Raw genomic sequence first — 17,302 nt, forward strand, 5'->3', positions numbered from 1 at the left:
AGAAGATAAAAGTATTGTATTTACCATCCTTTTCAAAATGTGTATTTTGTTCTAAAAATACACGGAGTAATTAGTTATGTTTATATTATTTACAAGAGTTTCTACTTTAATGGAATAGTTTCAAGAGATATAAATCCTAATTTTACTTCGATGGCTAACAACTTTTAAAAAAATATTTGGGTGTTTTCTTATAGCAAAGCCACAGCAGGCTATCTGTACATTGTTCAGTAAGTTGCCATTACAGCGCTGCAGACGGAACTGGAATTTTCATAAATCTCTGTGCTAAAAGAATATGTAATATCAATAGCAGTATGAATTAGTAGAAGGTGAAAAGCCTTTTATATTTCAAGGTGAAGCCAATAACGTATAGTTAACAAAGTTGAATACATTCTGGCTTTCAGCTTTGGGTGTGTTATAGAAATGACAGTCAACCCAATTAATCAGTTTAAAATTCCAGACAGCACCCTTGTGGCGGTAGGTAACGCTAACAGACTGTCTTTTGTCTGATCATAGGGTACAAGTATAGTGTTGGTTATATCTGAATCCTAAGAGCTTTTGACTTGACTGTGTAGCTCACATGCGCATGAAATGCCATTCAAGTTGAAAGCCCCTATATCATAAGTAGACTTCAAATAAATCTTTATATTTCACAGATTTGAAATGAATCAGCAAATATTACTTTTATTTTTTTATTAGAACATAAAATATTATAACATAATATTATAATATTATATTATATTGTTAACATAAGATCAGATATTAACAAATATGAAGAGAAATTTTCGCGCCCACATTAATTTTTCGTACTTCATACAGATCATTAATGTAAAAAAAATTCTATTTATCAAAATAAAATATTTCTAAAATAAAACTGTGGCTCAGCAGTAAGTCCGAACGTTTTAACACTATTGTGCGCTTAACAATTAAACAGCTTTACAATATAAAAGGAAACTTTCTGTATTCACCAAAGCTTTTCTTAATTACATTACATAAACTTTCACCCAGTTCAGACCCTACGACTATGAATATCTAGTAATACAGATGTTATATACGATCCCTGTCTTTCATTAAGATTGATTAACATTAGCCATATAATGAAAAGATGAAGACAAAATTTATCTTGAGTAATAAAATAAGCTTTAATATAACAGTAATTACATTTCTTACCACATGATTGTATGAGACGTACACTTTATTATGTTGTATGGATAAAGAGAATTCTATTTCTTTTCCTTCGTTCCCCTATGCGAACTTTCCATTTACATGAGTAGTTATGGGGACACCCTGCTGTCCAAAGGATGCCGTCTGAGGGATACATAACTATTACTGGGTGGGGTTAGAGGCAATGATGGTATAGGGCCATGCACCAGAGATGATTATGTCATAGTTCCAGGAAGTGGTACAAGAAGGTGTATTTCTTGGTTTAACACCATAGTCTACAAAGTAGCATAAGATTGGGTTACTAAAGCTATTGGTTCTATAAGCAGATAATTCAATAGGGTGATGAACACATCTTGGGGCGTCTCTACATGCAATTATGTCGTCAATGTCTAGACTTAATTGTATGCTCTCAAAATTAAAATTATTGTATTTTTATTATTTTATTTTATTTATAAAATATTTAAACGCAATAGTTATCGATACATTTTGAATAATTTATTGATTAATATTCTCACAATAAAGAAGTTGCAATCTGATATACATAAAAACACATCTACTGAGGACATATTTGTATGAAAAAGTTTTGCAACAAAGTCATGGACAAACATTTCATTATCAGCTCTGTGAAATCCAAGTTCAGCTATCAGTTCTTCTAGCTATATCTTCTTAGTTGAGGTTTTATGGAACCAGTCCTAATACATCAAAATATTCTCCTTTCTCATCTGTAACAAGGTAAATAGAGACCCAGTACCTAGCAGGTTTTTACGACTCTGATCCAGATTGATGGGTACAGTTTTTAAGGAAATATAACGTAGTTTAATTAATATGTGGAATTATACATGGATAGTGTTACCTTATGAAGGCTCGAGTAAGAGCGCTGAAAACTTACAAAGTAAAACGATAGAGTAAGTGTATAAGTCTACAGATACACAGTTGCTCTTCTGCATACTTAGGAAGGTGATTACTAACAAACACACCTTTTGACTTCTATTACATATACAAATACTGTGGAATATCAAATAAATTTCTGTAGTGTTCATAGCTGCTTAGATATCAGTTATGATGTTTCTTGACTAATCAATTTCTAAAATTGAGTGGAATTCTGCTAAAGCGAGATCACTTATAATATTTGAGTTAAATAGTGAATCTTCAGCAGACAGATTAGTTGACAGAGATAACACAAATAATGTATATCTTTCAGATTATTCGTTATATCCTGTATCTATTTCGGGTTGATAACTATTATTCTTACCATTTTTTCCGCTATACGTTTGCTATCGAACCTTTTTTAAACACTTAAAGACTAGGGTCATTAACATACATGCTAAACGTTATATTTTTCTGGCAGCAAACTGAAAAACTTCAACCTATTATAAGACCAGATTACACGTTTACCTATGTATAAAACAAGTAATGCTTTTCTTTCTATAAAACCGACAAAAAAACAGGAAATTATCATTCTGTATCTTTCAAACCTTAACTTTTTGTATACAATATGATTTAAACTTATAAGTTCACCAAAGCATCAGAACCATGTTTTACGAATGAACATAGTTTATAACTGAAAAAAAGTTGGCAGTCATGATCTTAAAAGAATCTATAATTATGAGTCAACTGGTTATCCTTTCATGTTTTATAAAACCAACTTTTTATCGATCTGTAATCTATGTTACAGCAACAATGTAAAACCACAGACGTGACAGTTATCACATATATTGAGAAATTTATTAACAAAATTGAAACACTAATATATCACTTACATAAACATCTTACTTTATAAAATACTGGAATAGCTTTCATACATTATGACCACATTACTACTTACTCATTTTAGATCAGTATGCAAGACTTTAATGACAGTTTACAAAGGAAAAGTTAGTGTATGATACTTCAATGACTTTATCATACTTTACAACAAAAGCATTTTACGATCACCTCAGTAATTAATTGAATACAACAGTACAGCAACTAGTAAAAAGTTCAGATAGAGTCAGATACAAAATATATTTTATATTCACATTACATTAACAATTAACTGACAGAAAGTAATTTAATTCTACGTTGTTCAGACCAGATATCAAATTTTAGATAATTACATGTCTAATTTGGTCTTTTATGATAAATTATACCCCATAAATACAAGTTTCTAACAAATATGTTTAAACATCTAATACAAATCTCCATTTATATTTTTTTATACAAAATTCATTCTTCATTTTAACCAAAAATGCTATTGTTAATATGCGTAAGTAAAAGAATAGATTTACGTATTACACAGATTGAAACATTTGTAAACAGACTTCAGGATACACTAATATTGTATTTAAAAAATTGCAAACGTTGTTTATGCGATACTGACTTACAACTCAATGTAATAATACTTGCGGCAATGGTTTTAGTCAAATAAAATAAATCATTTAGACTAAACATAAAGGACATTACCAAAAGTAATTCAAGCTAATAGATTGTAGAATTTTTTTTATCAAATTTTTTTAAAAAAATATATCATGTACGTGATATCCATAACTAATTTGACTATCCCCTATAAGACTGAACATTAGAACTTTTGAACCTCACATTACATCTTGTGCCACTCCCCTTCAGTGGCACACCGGTATGTCTACGGACACCGTTAGAAACTGAGATTCGATACCCCTGGTGGGCAGATCACAGATAGCCCATTGTGCAACTATGTGTTCAATTCTAAACAAACAAACAAAGTACCTCTCCCATATCACGTAAAACTGACGTTTTCACAGTAGCCTAATATGCTATCGTTACTAAACTTAAGCGAATTTACACACTTGTCAAGTATAACACATATTGAAACATTTACTAACGACACTACAAGCTAAAAAAACTATGACTTTATCCAAGATTTGTCATGAATAACGCGCATTCATTTCCATTTTTGAAGACTTTAAAAAGGAAATATGATAAGAATATAAAAAAAAAAGGTTTTAACAAGATATTTCAGTTTTGTTATTTATACGATGCTAACACTAACACCTTTACTCAATACACCTAAAGTCAAAACTATTCTGTTTGGCCAAAGCAAACTTCGAACTTGCTGAAATCTGGCCTTTTTTAATGTTCAGATATATTAATTTTCAAACAATTCTGTGTCACCTGCGATAAAAATCTGGCGTCGAAGACTTAGCTTGCAACATCTGTGTATCACATCGTTGTAAAATTCAGTTTCAAGACAACATGGTTCAAAAGTAATAAGCAACCACTACAGAATAATATATATATATATATATCAAACGCGAAGTTCGACATATTCTTACAGAAATTATCCACTATTTTTAACTGAGATGAATTTATATTACATAATCAAGCATCATGTACAAATTTATCTAATAAATTATTGTCTTTGTTTGTTTTTGAATTTCGCGAAAAGTTACACATGGAATATCTGCGCTAGCCGTCTCTACTTTAGCAGTGCAAGACTAGAGGGAAAGCAGCTAGTCATCACCACTCGCCGCCAAACCTTTGGGTTACTCTTTTACCAACGAATAGTAGTATTGCCGGTCACATTATAACGTCCCCACGACTGAAAGGTCGAGCATGTTTGGTGCGACAGGAATTCGAACCCGCGACCCTCAGATTACGAGTCGAACGCTCTAATCCACCTAGCCATGCCGGCCCCAATTATCCTCGCAATCCGGTACCTTATCTATTTTTAACGTGATAAAAATGTACATAATAACATCATGAAAATGTTATTCCTTCCACAGTACGAAGGCCCTGCATGGCCAGATGGTTAAGGCACTCGACTCGTAACACGAAAGTCGCGGATTCGAATCCCCGTCACATCAAGCATACTCGTCCTTTCACCCGTGTGAGCGTTATAATGTGCGGTCAAATCCACTATGGCAATATAATTATATAGTTTTCATATATTATTTGGTAAAATAGTAGCCCAAGAGTTGACGTTAGGTGGTGATGATTAGCTGCCTTCCCTCTAGTCTTACACTGCAAATAGTCTTCGTGTAGCTTTGCGAGAAATTCAAACCAAGCCAAACCAATCCACAGTATGAAATAGCAATCGCTTTTTATTCTGATATACAGAATCCCGTCTTAGCCTTATTTTCAGTGTTTGTTTCTGCTTTCGGCCTGGCATGGCCAAGCGCGTAAGGCGTGCGACTCGTGATCCGAGGGTCGCGGGTTCGCGCTCGCGTCGCGCCAAACATGCTCTCCCTCTCAGCCGTGGGGGCGTTATAATGTGACGGTCAATCCCACTATTCGTTGGTAAAAGAGTAGCCCAAGAGTTGGCGGTGGGTGGTGATGACTAGCTGCCTTCCCTCTAGTCTTACACCGCTAAATTAGGGACGGCTAGCACAGATAGTCCTGGAGTAGCTTTGTGCGAAATTCCAAAAACAAAAAACAACAACTTGTTTCTGCTTATTTTATAAAACCAAAAATAAGTTGAATGATAAGTTACTTGATTAGTAGGAATTACAGGCAATTGAATATTGACATGTTATACTCAATTATTTCAGTTAGTTGAGCCACTAGTGACCCAATACTTAGTGTGTATGATATGAATCGGAAATCCAAAGATCGAACCATGAAATGCAGCTGAATACATTCCGTACTTTTAGTAAAAAAGTTTTATGAACGGTGAATCTCCTGTTTGATTGAAAGTAGGCACAATGGATACAATTGGCTAGTTATTCTCCAATCTTGAAAAAACGTTCAAAATTTAGGATAGCTGTATCTGAATTCATGGAATTTCTAGCCTGGCGGTTTAGCCCTTATGTTGCATAAGATTGTTTGTTTTGAATTTCGCACAAAGCTACTCGAGGGCTATCTGTGCTAGCCGTCCCTAATTTAGCAGTGTAAAACTAGAGGGAAGGCAGCTAGTCATCACCACCCACCGCCAACTCTTGGGCTACTCTTTTACCAACGAATAGTGGGATTGATCGTCACATTATAACACCCCCACGGCTGGGAGGGCGAGCATTTTTGGCACGACCCACAGATTACGAGTCGCATGCCTTAACATGCTTGGCCATGCCGGGCTTTGCATAAGATAGCTTTCAGGCTATAAATTTTTTTTGAATTTAGTATATTCGTAATTCTTGAGTATTCTTAGCCGTTTCATTTGTATTTTAAATAAAAACTAGCTGGTAGTTTTTTGTGAGTACGAACTCGAAAAAATTGAAATTTCCTCAGCGATTGGAATTTAAAAGAAAGACTTTGCTTTAAATGAGGTTTGACAGCTAGTGGCCAATTTACGCTAGAGAGACCAATACGCATCATATATCATCAAGGTAAGGTAATATAAGAATTTCATCTGTGGTCATGGGCTCAAGAAGGAAAAGTGTCGTCACTAATGCAAGAGAAAATATATGTGGTAAATGAGAAGACATTAATAGAAACATTGCCCTTTTCACTTCTGAGTATTAAGTTGCAATTATCATAGATGAATTCTGGTTAAAATAGTTCCATTATTGCTGTAACATTTTTCTAGGTTTATATTTAAACATCTTTACAGCCTGTAGCCACTTAACATGAGATTGTTTGGAAATTAAACTATGACGGTATTATATGGTCTCAATTAACTTATTCAAGACGTCTCCATGTTTCTTTTAATATAATATTACGTTTCCTGTTGCATTCAGCTTCGCAGTCTCCACGTTATCCATTTTATCTTAACAGAAGAAAAGTACGTTATATTCATTTCATGACATTTTTGTAATGTTTATGTCGACCATCATCTCAGAGTATAAATTGTGTCACATCTTTCCTCATTTCGGACCATGCGAGATCTAGTTGTGAGCGTGGCGAGTTGCGGATCGGAGGGTCCAAGGTGTCATCTGCAGCATGCTTCTAAATGCTCTAAGCATCTTTAGTTCTGGGCTGTTGTAACGTAGAACAGTTCTTCATTAGGGATTACTATTTACATGTCACATAAAGTGCCATTCGTATCAGACATGCTTCAGATCTTATTTGTACCATGCATCAATTTACTGTTTTGAGGTGTGAAAAAGTTCTTATGTTTTACATTAATTAGTATCTCTCAGCAAAATCTCGTGTATTATTATATGTCATTTTCCATTTTAACAGTCTTAACTGTTATTTTTTTTAAAAATGGATATATAAATTTGGGCCATTTAAAATTAATTTTATTGTCTTTGTTTAATGGTTTTAAATAAAAGCTATATAAGTTTTTTTTTAAATAGATACAAATATTTTTCAACAAAACTAAATATCATTTTAATATTGTAATAATTTTATATTTTATTCAAATACTTTTTAAAAATATGTATACAATGTATGTTTTCTAATTTCGCGCAAAGCTACATGACGGCTATTTGCGCTAGCCGTCCCTAATTTAGCAATATAAGACTAGAGGAAAGGCAGCTAGTCATCACCACCCACCGCTAACTCTTGGGCTACTTTTTTACCAACGAATAGTGGGATTGATCGTCACATTATAAGGCCCTACTGCTGAAAGGGCGAACATGTTTAGTGTGACAGTGGTTCGAACCTGCGACCTTCAGATTACGAATTGAATGTCTTAACCTGCTGGCCATGCTGGGCCTATATACAGTGTATGAGAACAAACTCCCTTTTTTTCTCTATGAAAACCTGAAGAACCTTAATTAATAAGTTTAATTTTGTGTACGTATATTTACTGTCAACAATTTTTTGTTTTTTTTTATTAAAAAACAGAAAAAAAGTACAATTTTATTGTCTACAAGAAATGGTAATGATTACCGAATTTTTACTTTTCACGCTTTCCGTTTACTTGGCTTACCGCTACAAACGTCAGAGTTGTTAAGCCTTACTGCATGAATGTATTTTTGAGAAATTCAACGAATAAACTTCTTACATTACACTGAGGTTTTACTTTTGACCATAATGATGATTTGTAGATGCTCTTGGTTTCTTTGGTTTTTATTTTTCATCTATCATCTCTCAATAGGTGTTCCAGATCCTCAAAAAAAGAAAGAAGACTCTGAAACACCCGGAACGCCCGGTAGGTTTATAGCTCCATGCTATTGATTGTTCCATGTGGTAAGAGAAATGGCGTGGTTGCCACGACTACAACATTGAACTGAGTCTGTTTTTGTGCAGCCAGCTTCTACGTCCGCCATCTTAATAACTATTTATTTTGTAAGATATACCAGTAACGGACTACAGAAATCACAGATACAGTATACAATAATATTATAGGAAGTGAATATTTTTCTGAAGTTTAGTTGTTCTTTTAATTCGACGTTAAAAAGCTATTTTTTATAAATGATAAGTGTCAGAAAAATCAAAATAACTTAAAAAAAAAGCCTTTATAGTAAGTGAATAGTGTTTATTAGGTAACAAAGCAAGCTTTCAGTTTGAATAATTATAGGAACTTATTTCATATTGTCACACTAAATAAGAATAAAAGGTTAATAGGAATGTGTCGAAAGATATTGTTTTAATATATAATACTGTACTTAGATAAGGATTTCCATGTCTTGGTTAAGCTACTGAGTACGAATGCTGATCCGATTTGTGTCTAATTTCATTTGAAAACAACAGACAATCATGTGTTAGTATGGGTTAGTACATGTGTGAGTGTATGGATACGTATATATATCAGTATAGATACATACGTGTGATAGTATGAGTAGGTATTTTTGTGTGTGTGGATACGTATATGTGATAGTATGGTTAAATATATGTGTGTGTTTGGTATAACAAAACCATGAAATATATCTTTATCACCTGCAACATCAACTTTGTTTCGTCTGTTTGTTTGTTTTCAATTTCGCGTAAAGCTACTCGAGGGCTATCTGCGCTAGCCGTCCCTAATTTAGCAGTGTAAGACGAGAGGGAAGACAACTAATCATCACCACCCACCGCCAACTCTTTGGCTACTCTTTTACTAACGAATAGTGGGATTGACCGTGACATTATAACGCCCCCACGGCTGAAAGGGCGAGCATGTTTGGTGTGAACAGGTTTCGAACCCGCGACCCTCATATTATGAGCAGAACGCCTTAACACGCTTGGCCATGCCGGTCCCAACTTCGTTTCATGTTGCTTGTATAAGACTTATGAGTCATCTATTTGTATGGTCTTTATTTTGCTGGATAAGTTAAAAGAAGAAAGACAGACATCACCACGTATGCGAGCAACTTAAAATGAAATTAATTTTCAGTTGACTTTTTGTAAACAATTTTTGTTGTCTAGAATTTAAAAAAACTGTATTGATCTACTGATTTTCTTTTACTTTCTGATGCTTTCTACTAAATCTATCAATCTATGGAAGTATGTGTCTCTAAATGAGATTAATAAATTTAAATATTTCATGGTTAATTTCCTAGTCTTGTAGACATATAAAGGATTTTAAACAATCGACGTCTCAGAATGCAATGGTATTGGTGATAGTTTTGCTAATATTTATAAACATTCGCTTTTGACTTGAAGTATAGTATTTTTATTCATATTTTCAGAAAATATATTGCATTAAATATTTCCACTCTACTTGTCTAACTGATAACATCTTAAACATTACTTGACAATAAGTTACATAACTTACGGGCCTTTCCTGGTTCTCTCGTTAATATCTAAAAATGCAAAACATGTATATTTGATCAAACTGAAAAATAATATAACAGCTTGGCTTACAAATCGTTGTTTACTTATTGATTACTGTATTAAAATAAAATGTTTCCATAGTGAAGTAAACTTAGATTTATTTAGAGATTTATATTTCTTTGTCATGAATCAAACATATTTTGGAAATAAAAATACTTTTTTTTTCATTTTTCAAAAGTATGTTTGTGTTTTAGAGTTCGCATAAAGATACACGAGGGCTATCTGCGTTAGCCGTCCCTAATTTAGACGAGACGGAAGGCAGCTAGTCACCACCATCCACCGCCAACTCTTGGGCTACTCTTTACCAACGAATAGTGGGATTGACCGTACATTATAACGCATTTACGAACACGCGATCCTTAGGTTACGAGTCGACCTCCCTAACCAGCTAGCCATACCGGGCACTTTTCGAAATTAAGAAGTTGCTTTAGAGCATGGATATCGAAAATATTTATCTATCTAAGTCGTACTTGCCTAGAAATGAGATTACAGAATAGACTAATGTGTCACTTTTAATACATAATCATTAATTTTCAGGTCTCATCTTTTAATATTTGTAAATTTTGTATTTAGATCTAGAGGATACTTTCAAACATGTCTTCTTTCTGTAAAAATAATCTATGTTATATTTATAACTGAAACCAGTTAACTTATATTTAAACAAAATCGAAATGTCTGTTCTCGGAATTCGTGATTATAAACAATTAAAGATAAGTAGCATTAAGAGTTATATTTATTTTATTAGATATTAATGGGTAATCAGATTTTTTAATAATTTTATATATTTTTTTGTATTTATATTCTAATTGCAGAAGTAAACACTAAGAATTACTTCGAGCATCATAACAATAGTCACTGGAACTCAAATATGTCTTTTTGTATCATGCGTCATATAGACTTTTATATAGTCGTAGGTAAAAGACATTTAGTAAAGAGGAACTAAGGCACCTAAAAAGGTCGCTCTGTCAATATCAAACATAGCTTTCCTTGTTACTCCTAATTTTACTTCTAAGAATAATTTTTAAAAATATTCGAGCTCGTTATAAAATTAATGGAAATTGTCAAAGTTTTAACCACCATTGTGCTCTAGTTTATTAACGATTTATTTACAGTTCTAAACGGACAGAATTTCTAGAATGCATGAAAGGCAAAGATGGTGAAACAGTGTATCTAATATATTCGATTGTATGTTACGATAATTAGAACAACTGTGATCTTATTGCAGTTTAGTAGAGCAAAGCTGAAGTGTATATATTTAACATCACAAAACATTACATGGTGTAAATCAAAATCCTAACTCTGAATTAAATTACACTGCTAAATTCGCGCCCGCGTCGCGCTAAACATGCTGCCCTCCCAGCCGTGGGGTGTATAATGTGACGGTGGACTGCTACCGCAGATAACCCTCGTGCAGTTTTGCGCGAAATTCTAAACAAACAAACGTACTGACATGCTTAGTTTAAGTATTTAGAACTGATTCACATTTTTAATCATTTATATTTTTCTTTTTTCAAGCAACTGCATAACGTATTCATGTGTATAGAATGTATAAAGGTCTGATTTATTTAATTTAGTTGTCAAAATGTATGTAATAACTGTAAATGCAACATCATGAAAATGTTTGTAAACACAGTGTAAATGCAACATTATGAAAATGTATGTAATAACTGTAGATGCAACATCATGAAAATGTTTGTAAACACAGTGTAAATGCAACATTATGAAAATGCTTATAAACACAGTGTAATGCAACATTATGAAAATGTTTGTAAACGCAAAACTATATGATATGAGAGACGAGAAACTTTCATAGGCTTCGCAAAAGTGAAATCCAATATAAATGTATTTAATATAAATGGAACTACCAGCTCAAAGTTTCAGGTACAAACAACACATGAAGACATTTAATACTAAAAGAAAGTTTAACAAGACAGGAAAGAGAGAAACGTAGTTCCAAAACGTTCAAAATATTGAGAAGTTACATTTCAGATTATCAGTTCTTTTTATTTCCATTAAATATACTTGGAGTTACTTTCTCTCAAATAACCATACTTTTAAATATACATATGTATACATAAGTGAAGACAAGACCTAAGTGATTCCACTTCATATTCGTTTAATAACAAAATTTCTACTTAGTCCTTAATGATTTTTTATCCTAAATCTTTACTGACATCTTTTGTTTCATCTTGCTCACAGGGATTTATCGTTGAAACGAATAAATATCTCAATAAAACGAATATATCTCAAACCTAGGTCAAACCTTTTCACTACTTTATCCTATGAGTTTCTATCTGCAATGTAAGATTAGCAAGAGAAATAAAATGTAAGAATTGAAAGGTAAAGACTGAAACAAAAGTTTTAAAGGCACCGAATATTAACTGTACATTATACTGTGCTGTATTAGTATAAGCAAACCCCTAAGTTAATGCTTTAAACTTTTATTTCAGTGCCACCTACAATTGTGGATATCGAAAATACATCCATCTTAGAAGTCCATGAGGAAGATAATGTGTACCTCACATGTTTAGCCTCCGGAAATTCTGTTCCGAAACATATCTGGAAAAGAGAAAACTCCGAGTTTATTGTGTTAGGAAATATTAAATGTAGGTATCAACAAGATATTTAGGTTTTGGTTTCATTTTCATGATATATATGTTAATATCTATTAATCTATTTACAAATATATCTTAATACAAAGGATTGTTTCTTTGTTTGTGTCCAACTGACCTACAGTATAAATTAATAAATTGTTAACAAATGTCAACTTACTTTATGCTTTATTCATGGAACATATAGTGTATTTATGTCTTCATTATTTATACTTGATATTATAAACGACGGTATAATTTGGGATTAATTCATGTCATACCTTTTTGTAAAACAGTATGTTGCACAGCAATAGCCTTAGTTTAGCTGTGCATGTCATGTTTATATTTTTTTCCTATAAACATAACATGCGCAGCTAATCTAAGGCTACTGCTGAGTAACATACTGTTTTATGAAACGAAATCAAAGTGTGTCTCACATTCTCAGAAGATTTTATAAAGCCATGGCTAAAGTGTGGAAATATATTACTATCATGTTTAAATAATAGCAATATCATTAATCATAAATAAAAATGAGTTTGTAAAATTAACAAAACCAATTATACGCAACAAACTGGTTAGAAGGGTATAATTTCATTAACAAGTACACAAAACATTAAAACCTACAAAGGTATCAGTGCACTAAATTATCAGTTTGATAATCTCGCAATAACTTATGATATTTTTAACTGGAAACCTATAATATCTTTCCTGGTTAGGCTATCTCACTTGACTTAGATTAGGCCTTAAATCACACACTAAGCTAACACTGCGAATTAATCTTCAAAATAGTAAAACATTATTGGTAATAATATTCGAAATTATTTTAAACATTATACCAATGATATTAATTAAATTATTTTGATTGGAATATGTAATGTATCATTAATTAAAAAGAATATAAAAATTATTCGTTTTCTACCTACGTTTTGCTACTAATTCCTGAAAAAGGAATTGTATCAATAAGAGCAAATTTCTACATAATTCTCTTAAACAACAAAAAGTTTCTATTGGAAACCAGTTTTGATTTCAGGAGTTGGAGATTAGTTAGTTTTACATTGAAGATATTTTTTGAAACTTCTATTCTTTATATGTAGAACTGGTAGAGTGAGGATACAGAAGAGTCAAAGTACAAAACACTAATAATGAAGATAATGAAACTGATGAGCCAGTTACGGCCTATTGAGATTCTTGGTTCACAACTGTTGCAATATAAACGCCTATCAAATCCCATTATTCGGTTATATAAAATAGATATAATAGTTGGCACTATATACTGTTGATTAACTGCATTTCTCCTCGTCTATTAAAGACAGCTATGCGCAGGTAACTCACAAAACGGAAAATTGGTACTAAAACGTTTATTCAGTAAACTGAAATCATATGCTTATATTAACAAAACTAGTGTACTAAAGAGAATTGCAATGAGTATTACTTACAAACATCTTATCCAACGCCAAAATCAAGCCTTCCTCACGTGCGCTTGCATGCGTAAACAAACATATATTTCAATTAAGAGCAGCAGCCAGAAGTAATAATATAAAGGCAGTCCCTAAAATCTAGCAGAAAGATAATGCGTACATGAGATAAATAATAAATGTAATAAGATGACTTAATGAATAATGAAATTTTATGAAATTTAAATACAACAACTGATAATACTGACACGAGAATCAGAAAGTGTGTGTGTGACAGACATCGGGCTGTCTGCTGAGTCTAGCGAGAGGAATCGAACCCCTTATTTTAGCGTTGTAAATCTGTAGACTTACCGCTGTACTATCAGGAGATGAGAATTGGTGAATGATTAACTTTCGATTTTTAAAACTATTTATGCATCACATTCCTTGTGGGTAGAGTCCCTGACTCTATTAGTTATAGGGTTATTAATGATACACGACGCAACCCCAAAATACATAGATATATATAAATATAAATATATCATTAATTACAGCTAGAATTCTTATGGACCACTATGTATTTTACACAGAAAATGAGCGTACTCAAACAAAATCATAGTTACCCAGTTGGATGGAAAATGCAGCAACTTATTGCGTCGTATTATGTCAGCTTTACAAAAGTGTCATCTAGGGTCATATTTCGCACGTATAAAAATGTGAAATCTTTTTAAGCCTTTCACTGAATTTTTAGCCCTCTAGTTACTCAACAGTGAGTTTGAAAGCTTATAACACTACAAACCGGTTTCCGATACCTATGGTAGGTTTGACGCAGATAACCCATTGTCTAGCTTTGTGTATGTGTGTGTTTTCGTTTTCTTACAGCAAAGCTACATCGGGCTATCTGCTTTGTTCACCTATGGGAATCGAACTCCTGGTTTTAGAGTTGTAAATCCGTAGACTTACCACAGTTCCAGAGGGGGACCTAGCTTTGTGGTTAACAACAAATATAAATCTAATAATCTAGCAGTGAATAAAATTAGTCCTAGGGCTAGCCTATGAGGGCTAAAAATTTTTTTGACAATTCAGTTTTGTTTTTGAATTTCGTGCAAAGCTACTCGAGGACTATCTGCGCTAGCCGTCCCTAATTTAGTAGCGTAAGACTATGGGAAGGCAACTAGTCCTCACCACCCACCGCCAACTCTTGGGCTACTCTTTTACGAACGAATAGTGGGATTGACCGTCACATTATAACGCCCCCACTACTGAAAGGGCGAACACGATTGGTGCGACGGAATTCGAGCCATCGACCATCAGATTACGAGTCGAACGCCTTAATCCACCTAGCCGTGCCGGGCTTGGCAATTCTGAAAATGATTTATGAGCACAGTAGTGATGATTATAAGGAGTTAAGAAGCGAAATTGAGATCATTGTTTTGTTGGTGAAACTGCTAGTGATATAAAACCAGATAATGAAAGCCGTGGTGATACTGATGAAGAATTGGAAGTTTATCTGTTATAAAATAAATAAATGGGGGAAGGAGGTATTAAACACCAAGACACTAACCAACTGGTGGAAAATCCTGTGCAAATGTTTATAAAGAAAACAATAAGCACAACTTGTTATGCCAAAAGATATATTGATGAAATATTACTGATATTGATATTACTGATCAATATATATTGATGTAATATAAAATATATTACAAATATTTTATTTGTTCTCATTATGGACGAAATACTAAAATGGACGAACAAAGAAGGAGAAGCAGTACTGGAAGAGAAATAGAAACACTTGGACTCTCATAAACTGAAATATAGTTTTGGCGTGCTGATCCCAGATGATGTTTATAAATCAAATAATGGAGTGATTACCAGCTTTGAAGTTAGACAAATAAAAGGTCTGTTCTTCCACAAGTAATTCCACTTAAAAGATTTCATCAAACGTGAAGATGCATTCGATTTGAAAGTCCTGAAGAATAAATAAAAACACAAACCGTAGAAGCAATTGATACTATTAAAAGTACCTTAAATAAATTTGTGCTAACTCTTCAGAGTGTATTTCAATTCACTGGAAAATGTAACTATTGATTAAACTTGTCACTGATTAGAGCAGAAGTAATCCAACAACAAATGTGTGACTAATTGCAACAAGATCCGACTGCAAAATCAGAAACGGTGTCACAAGAAAACGCTGTCGCTTCAGCTTCTGCTCTCAAGAAATACAAAAAGATCGCAGAGACATGTGTGTGAAAAGTACAATATTTTGTGAGTAAAGAGTACTGTGTGAAAGTTGAATAACTGAAGAGGAATTTTCAATTTATTGATACGATTTTGCACTTATCTTATTTTTTATTTTTTAAAATCCTATTTTGAAGCTTCATAATTTGAGTATTATTGTTTAAAATTGTAAACAACAATATGCCAAAAGAAAATAATTACAAATGATAAATTGGATAATTTCTTGTATATTAATACGTGATTGTTCATATAGGATCCACAAATACTGAGTGAGTATGCAAAAGTATGCAAAATTTGGGTACTTTTAGGGTTAGCAAATACTAATCTAACTAAAATTTTTAAATTGTGGAATATTATATACTGAGCTGTTATATAATTTACCATAGTTCTATATTATAATTATAATATTTCTAACGTACTTGTGAATGTAGCAGGAAATGATATTTATTTATTACTTTAATAAAACATTAACATTTGATTACTTATTAGAGTATCAATAAATTAACATCTCAGGCGTAAGTAAAGCACATGTATTTCAAGCTAGCTGTAACTGGTGATTTAGCAACACTGTCTTTTACTGACAAAAACTATACAGGGATTTTAAAAGAAACAAAAGCTATACACTAAAGTAATGTATGTTCGTAATAACTAGTAAATTTTATATAACTTTCAGTGAAGATGGTAGAAGGACACCATTTGAATGTCAGCAGAGCAACTCGTTATGACATGGGGTCTTACTTTTGTGTAGCATCGAACGGTGTGGCACCTTCAGATTCCAAAAAAATACAGTTAAGAATTACATGTAAGCCATATGTTACTTTTATTAATATTTTCAAATAACTCGTTGTATACACATTTTAATTCTTTCAATTCCTTTGCAAAACGAGCAAAAATTATTTTATTAAATAAATTAAAAAAAAATAGTTCTGGGAGAAATATTTCTAAGGTTCCAACAAATATAACTATATTTTTAACACTTCAACTATAAGTAACCATTGGTTGTTGTTTTAAAACGGTTTGTCTTAAAAATATGAGCATTTTGTAGTTTCCGAAATGTTGAGCCGTCAAAATTAGGTAATTTAATTTTTCTTCAGTTTTCTAAATGGAAATATATATTGGATATAATCTTCAAGGAAGACAACACGAGTTGTTTGTGTAAATCAGAAGATCGTCTAGATTGCTATTTTAACCAACATTACCACAGACGCTCATGACGTTTCTTGATTTGTTTTAAACGTTAAAGTTGGGTTTGTCTAATCCAGTACAGAGTTTCGAGTTGCCTTATCACATTATAACATTATCATTATGAGTAATGTAAAGATA

At 32.6% G+C, this 17,302-nt stretch overlaps 1 protein-coding gene across 1 annotated transcript in view; it reads left to right on the forward strand.

Moving 5' to 3' along the window:
* The window catches only part of LOC143249734 (uncharacterized), a 103,428-nt gene that overhangs the window by 52,589 nt on the left and 33,537 nt on the right, over positions 1-17,302 (forward strand). Inside the window, exons 4-6 of the mRNA XM_076500064.1 lie at positions 8,099-8,152; positions 12,207-12,362; positions 16,653-16,781. Coding sequence (XP_076356179.1) covers positions 8,099-8,152; positions 12,207-12,362; positions 16,653-16,781 — 339 coding nt within the window. The remainder of the gene's footprint in view (positions 1-8,098; positions 8,153-12,206; positions 12,363-16,652; positions 16,782-17,302) is intronic.

The sequence above is a fragment of the Tachypleus tridentatus genome, chromosome 4, assembly GCF_004210375.1.
Source record: "Tachypleus tridentatus isolate NWPU-2018 chromosome 4, ASM421037v1, whole genome shotgun sequence".
NCBI classification, from domain to species: Eukaryota; Metazoa; Arthropoda; class Merostomata; order Xiphosura; family Limulidae; genus Tachypleus; species Tachypleus tridentatus.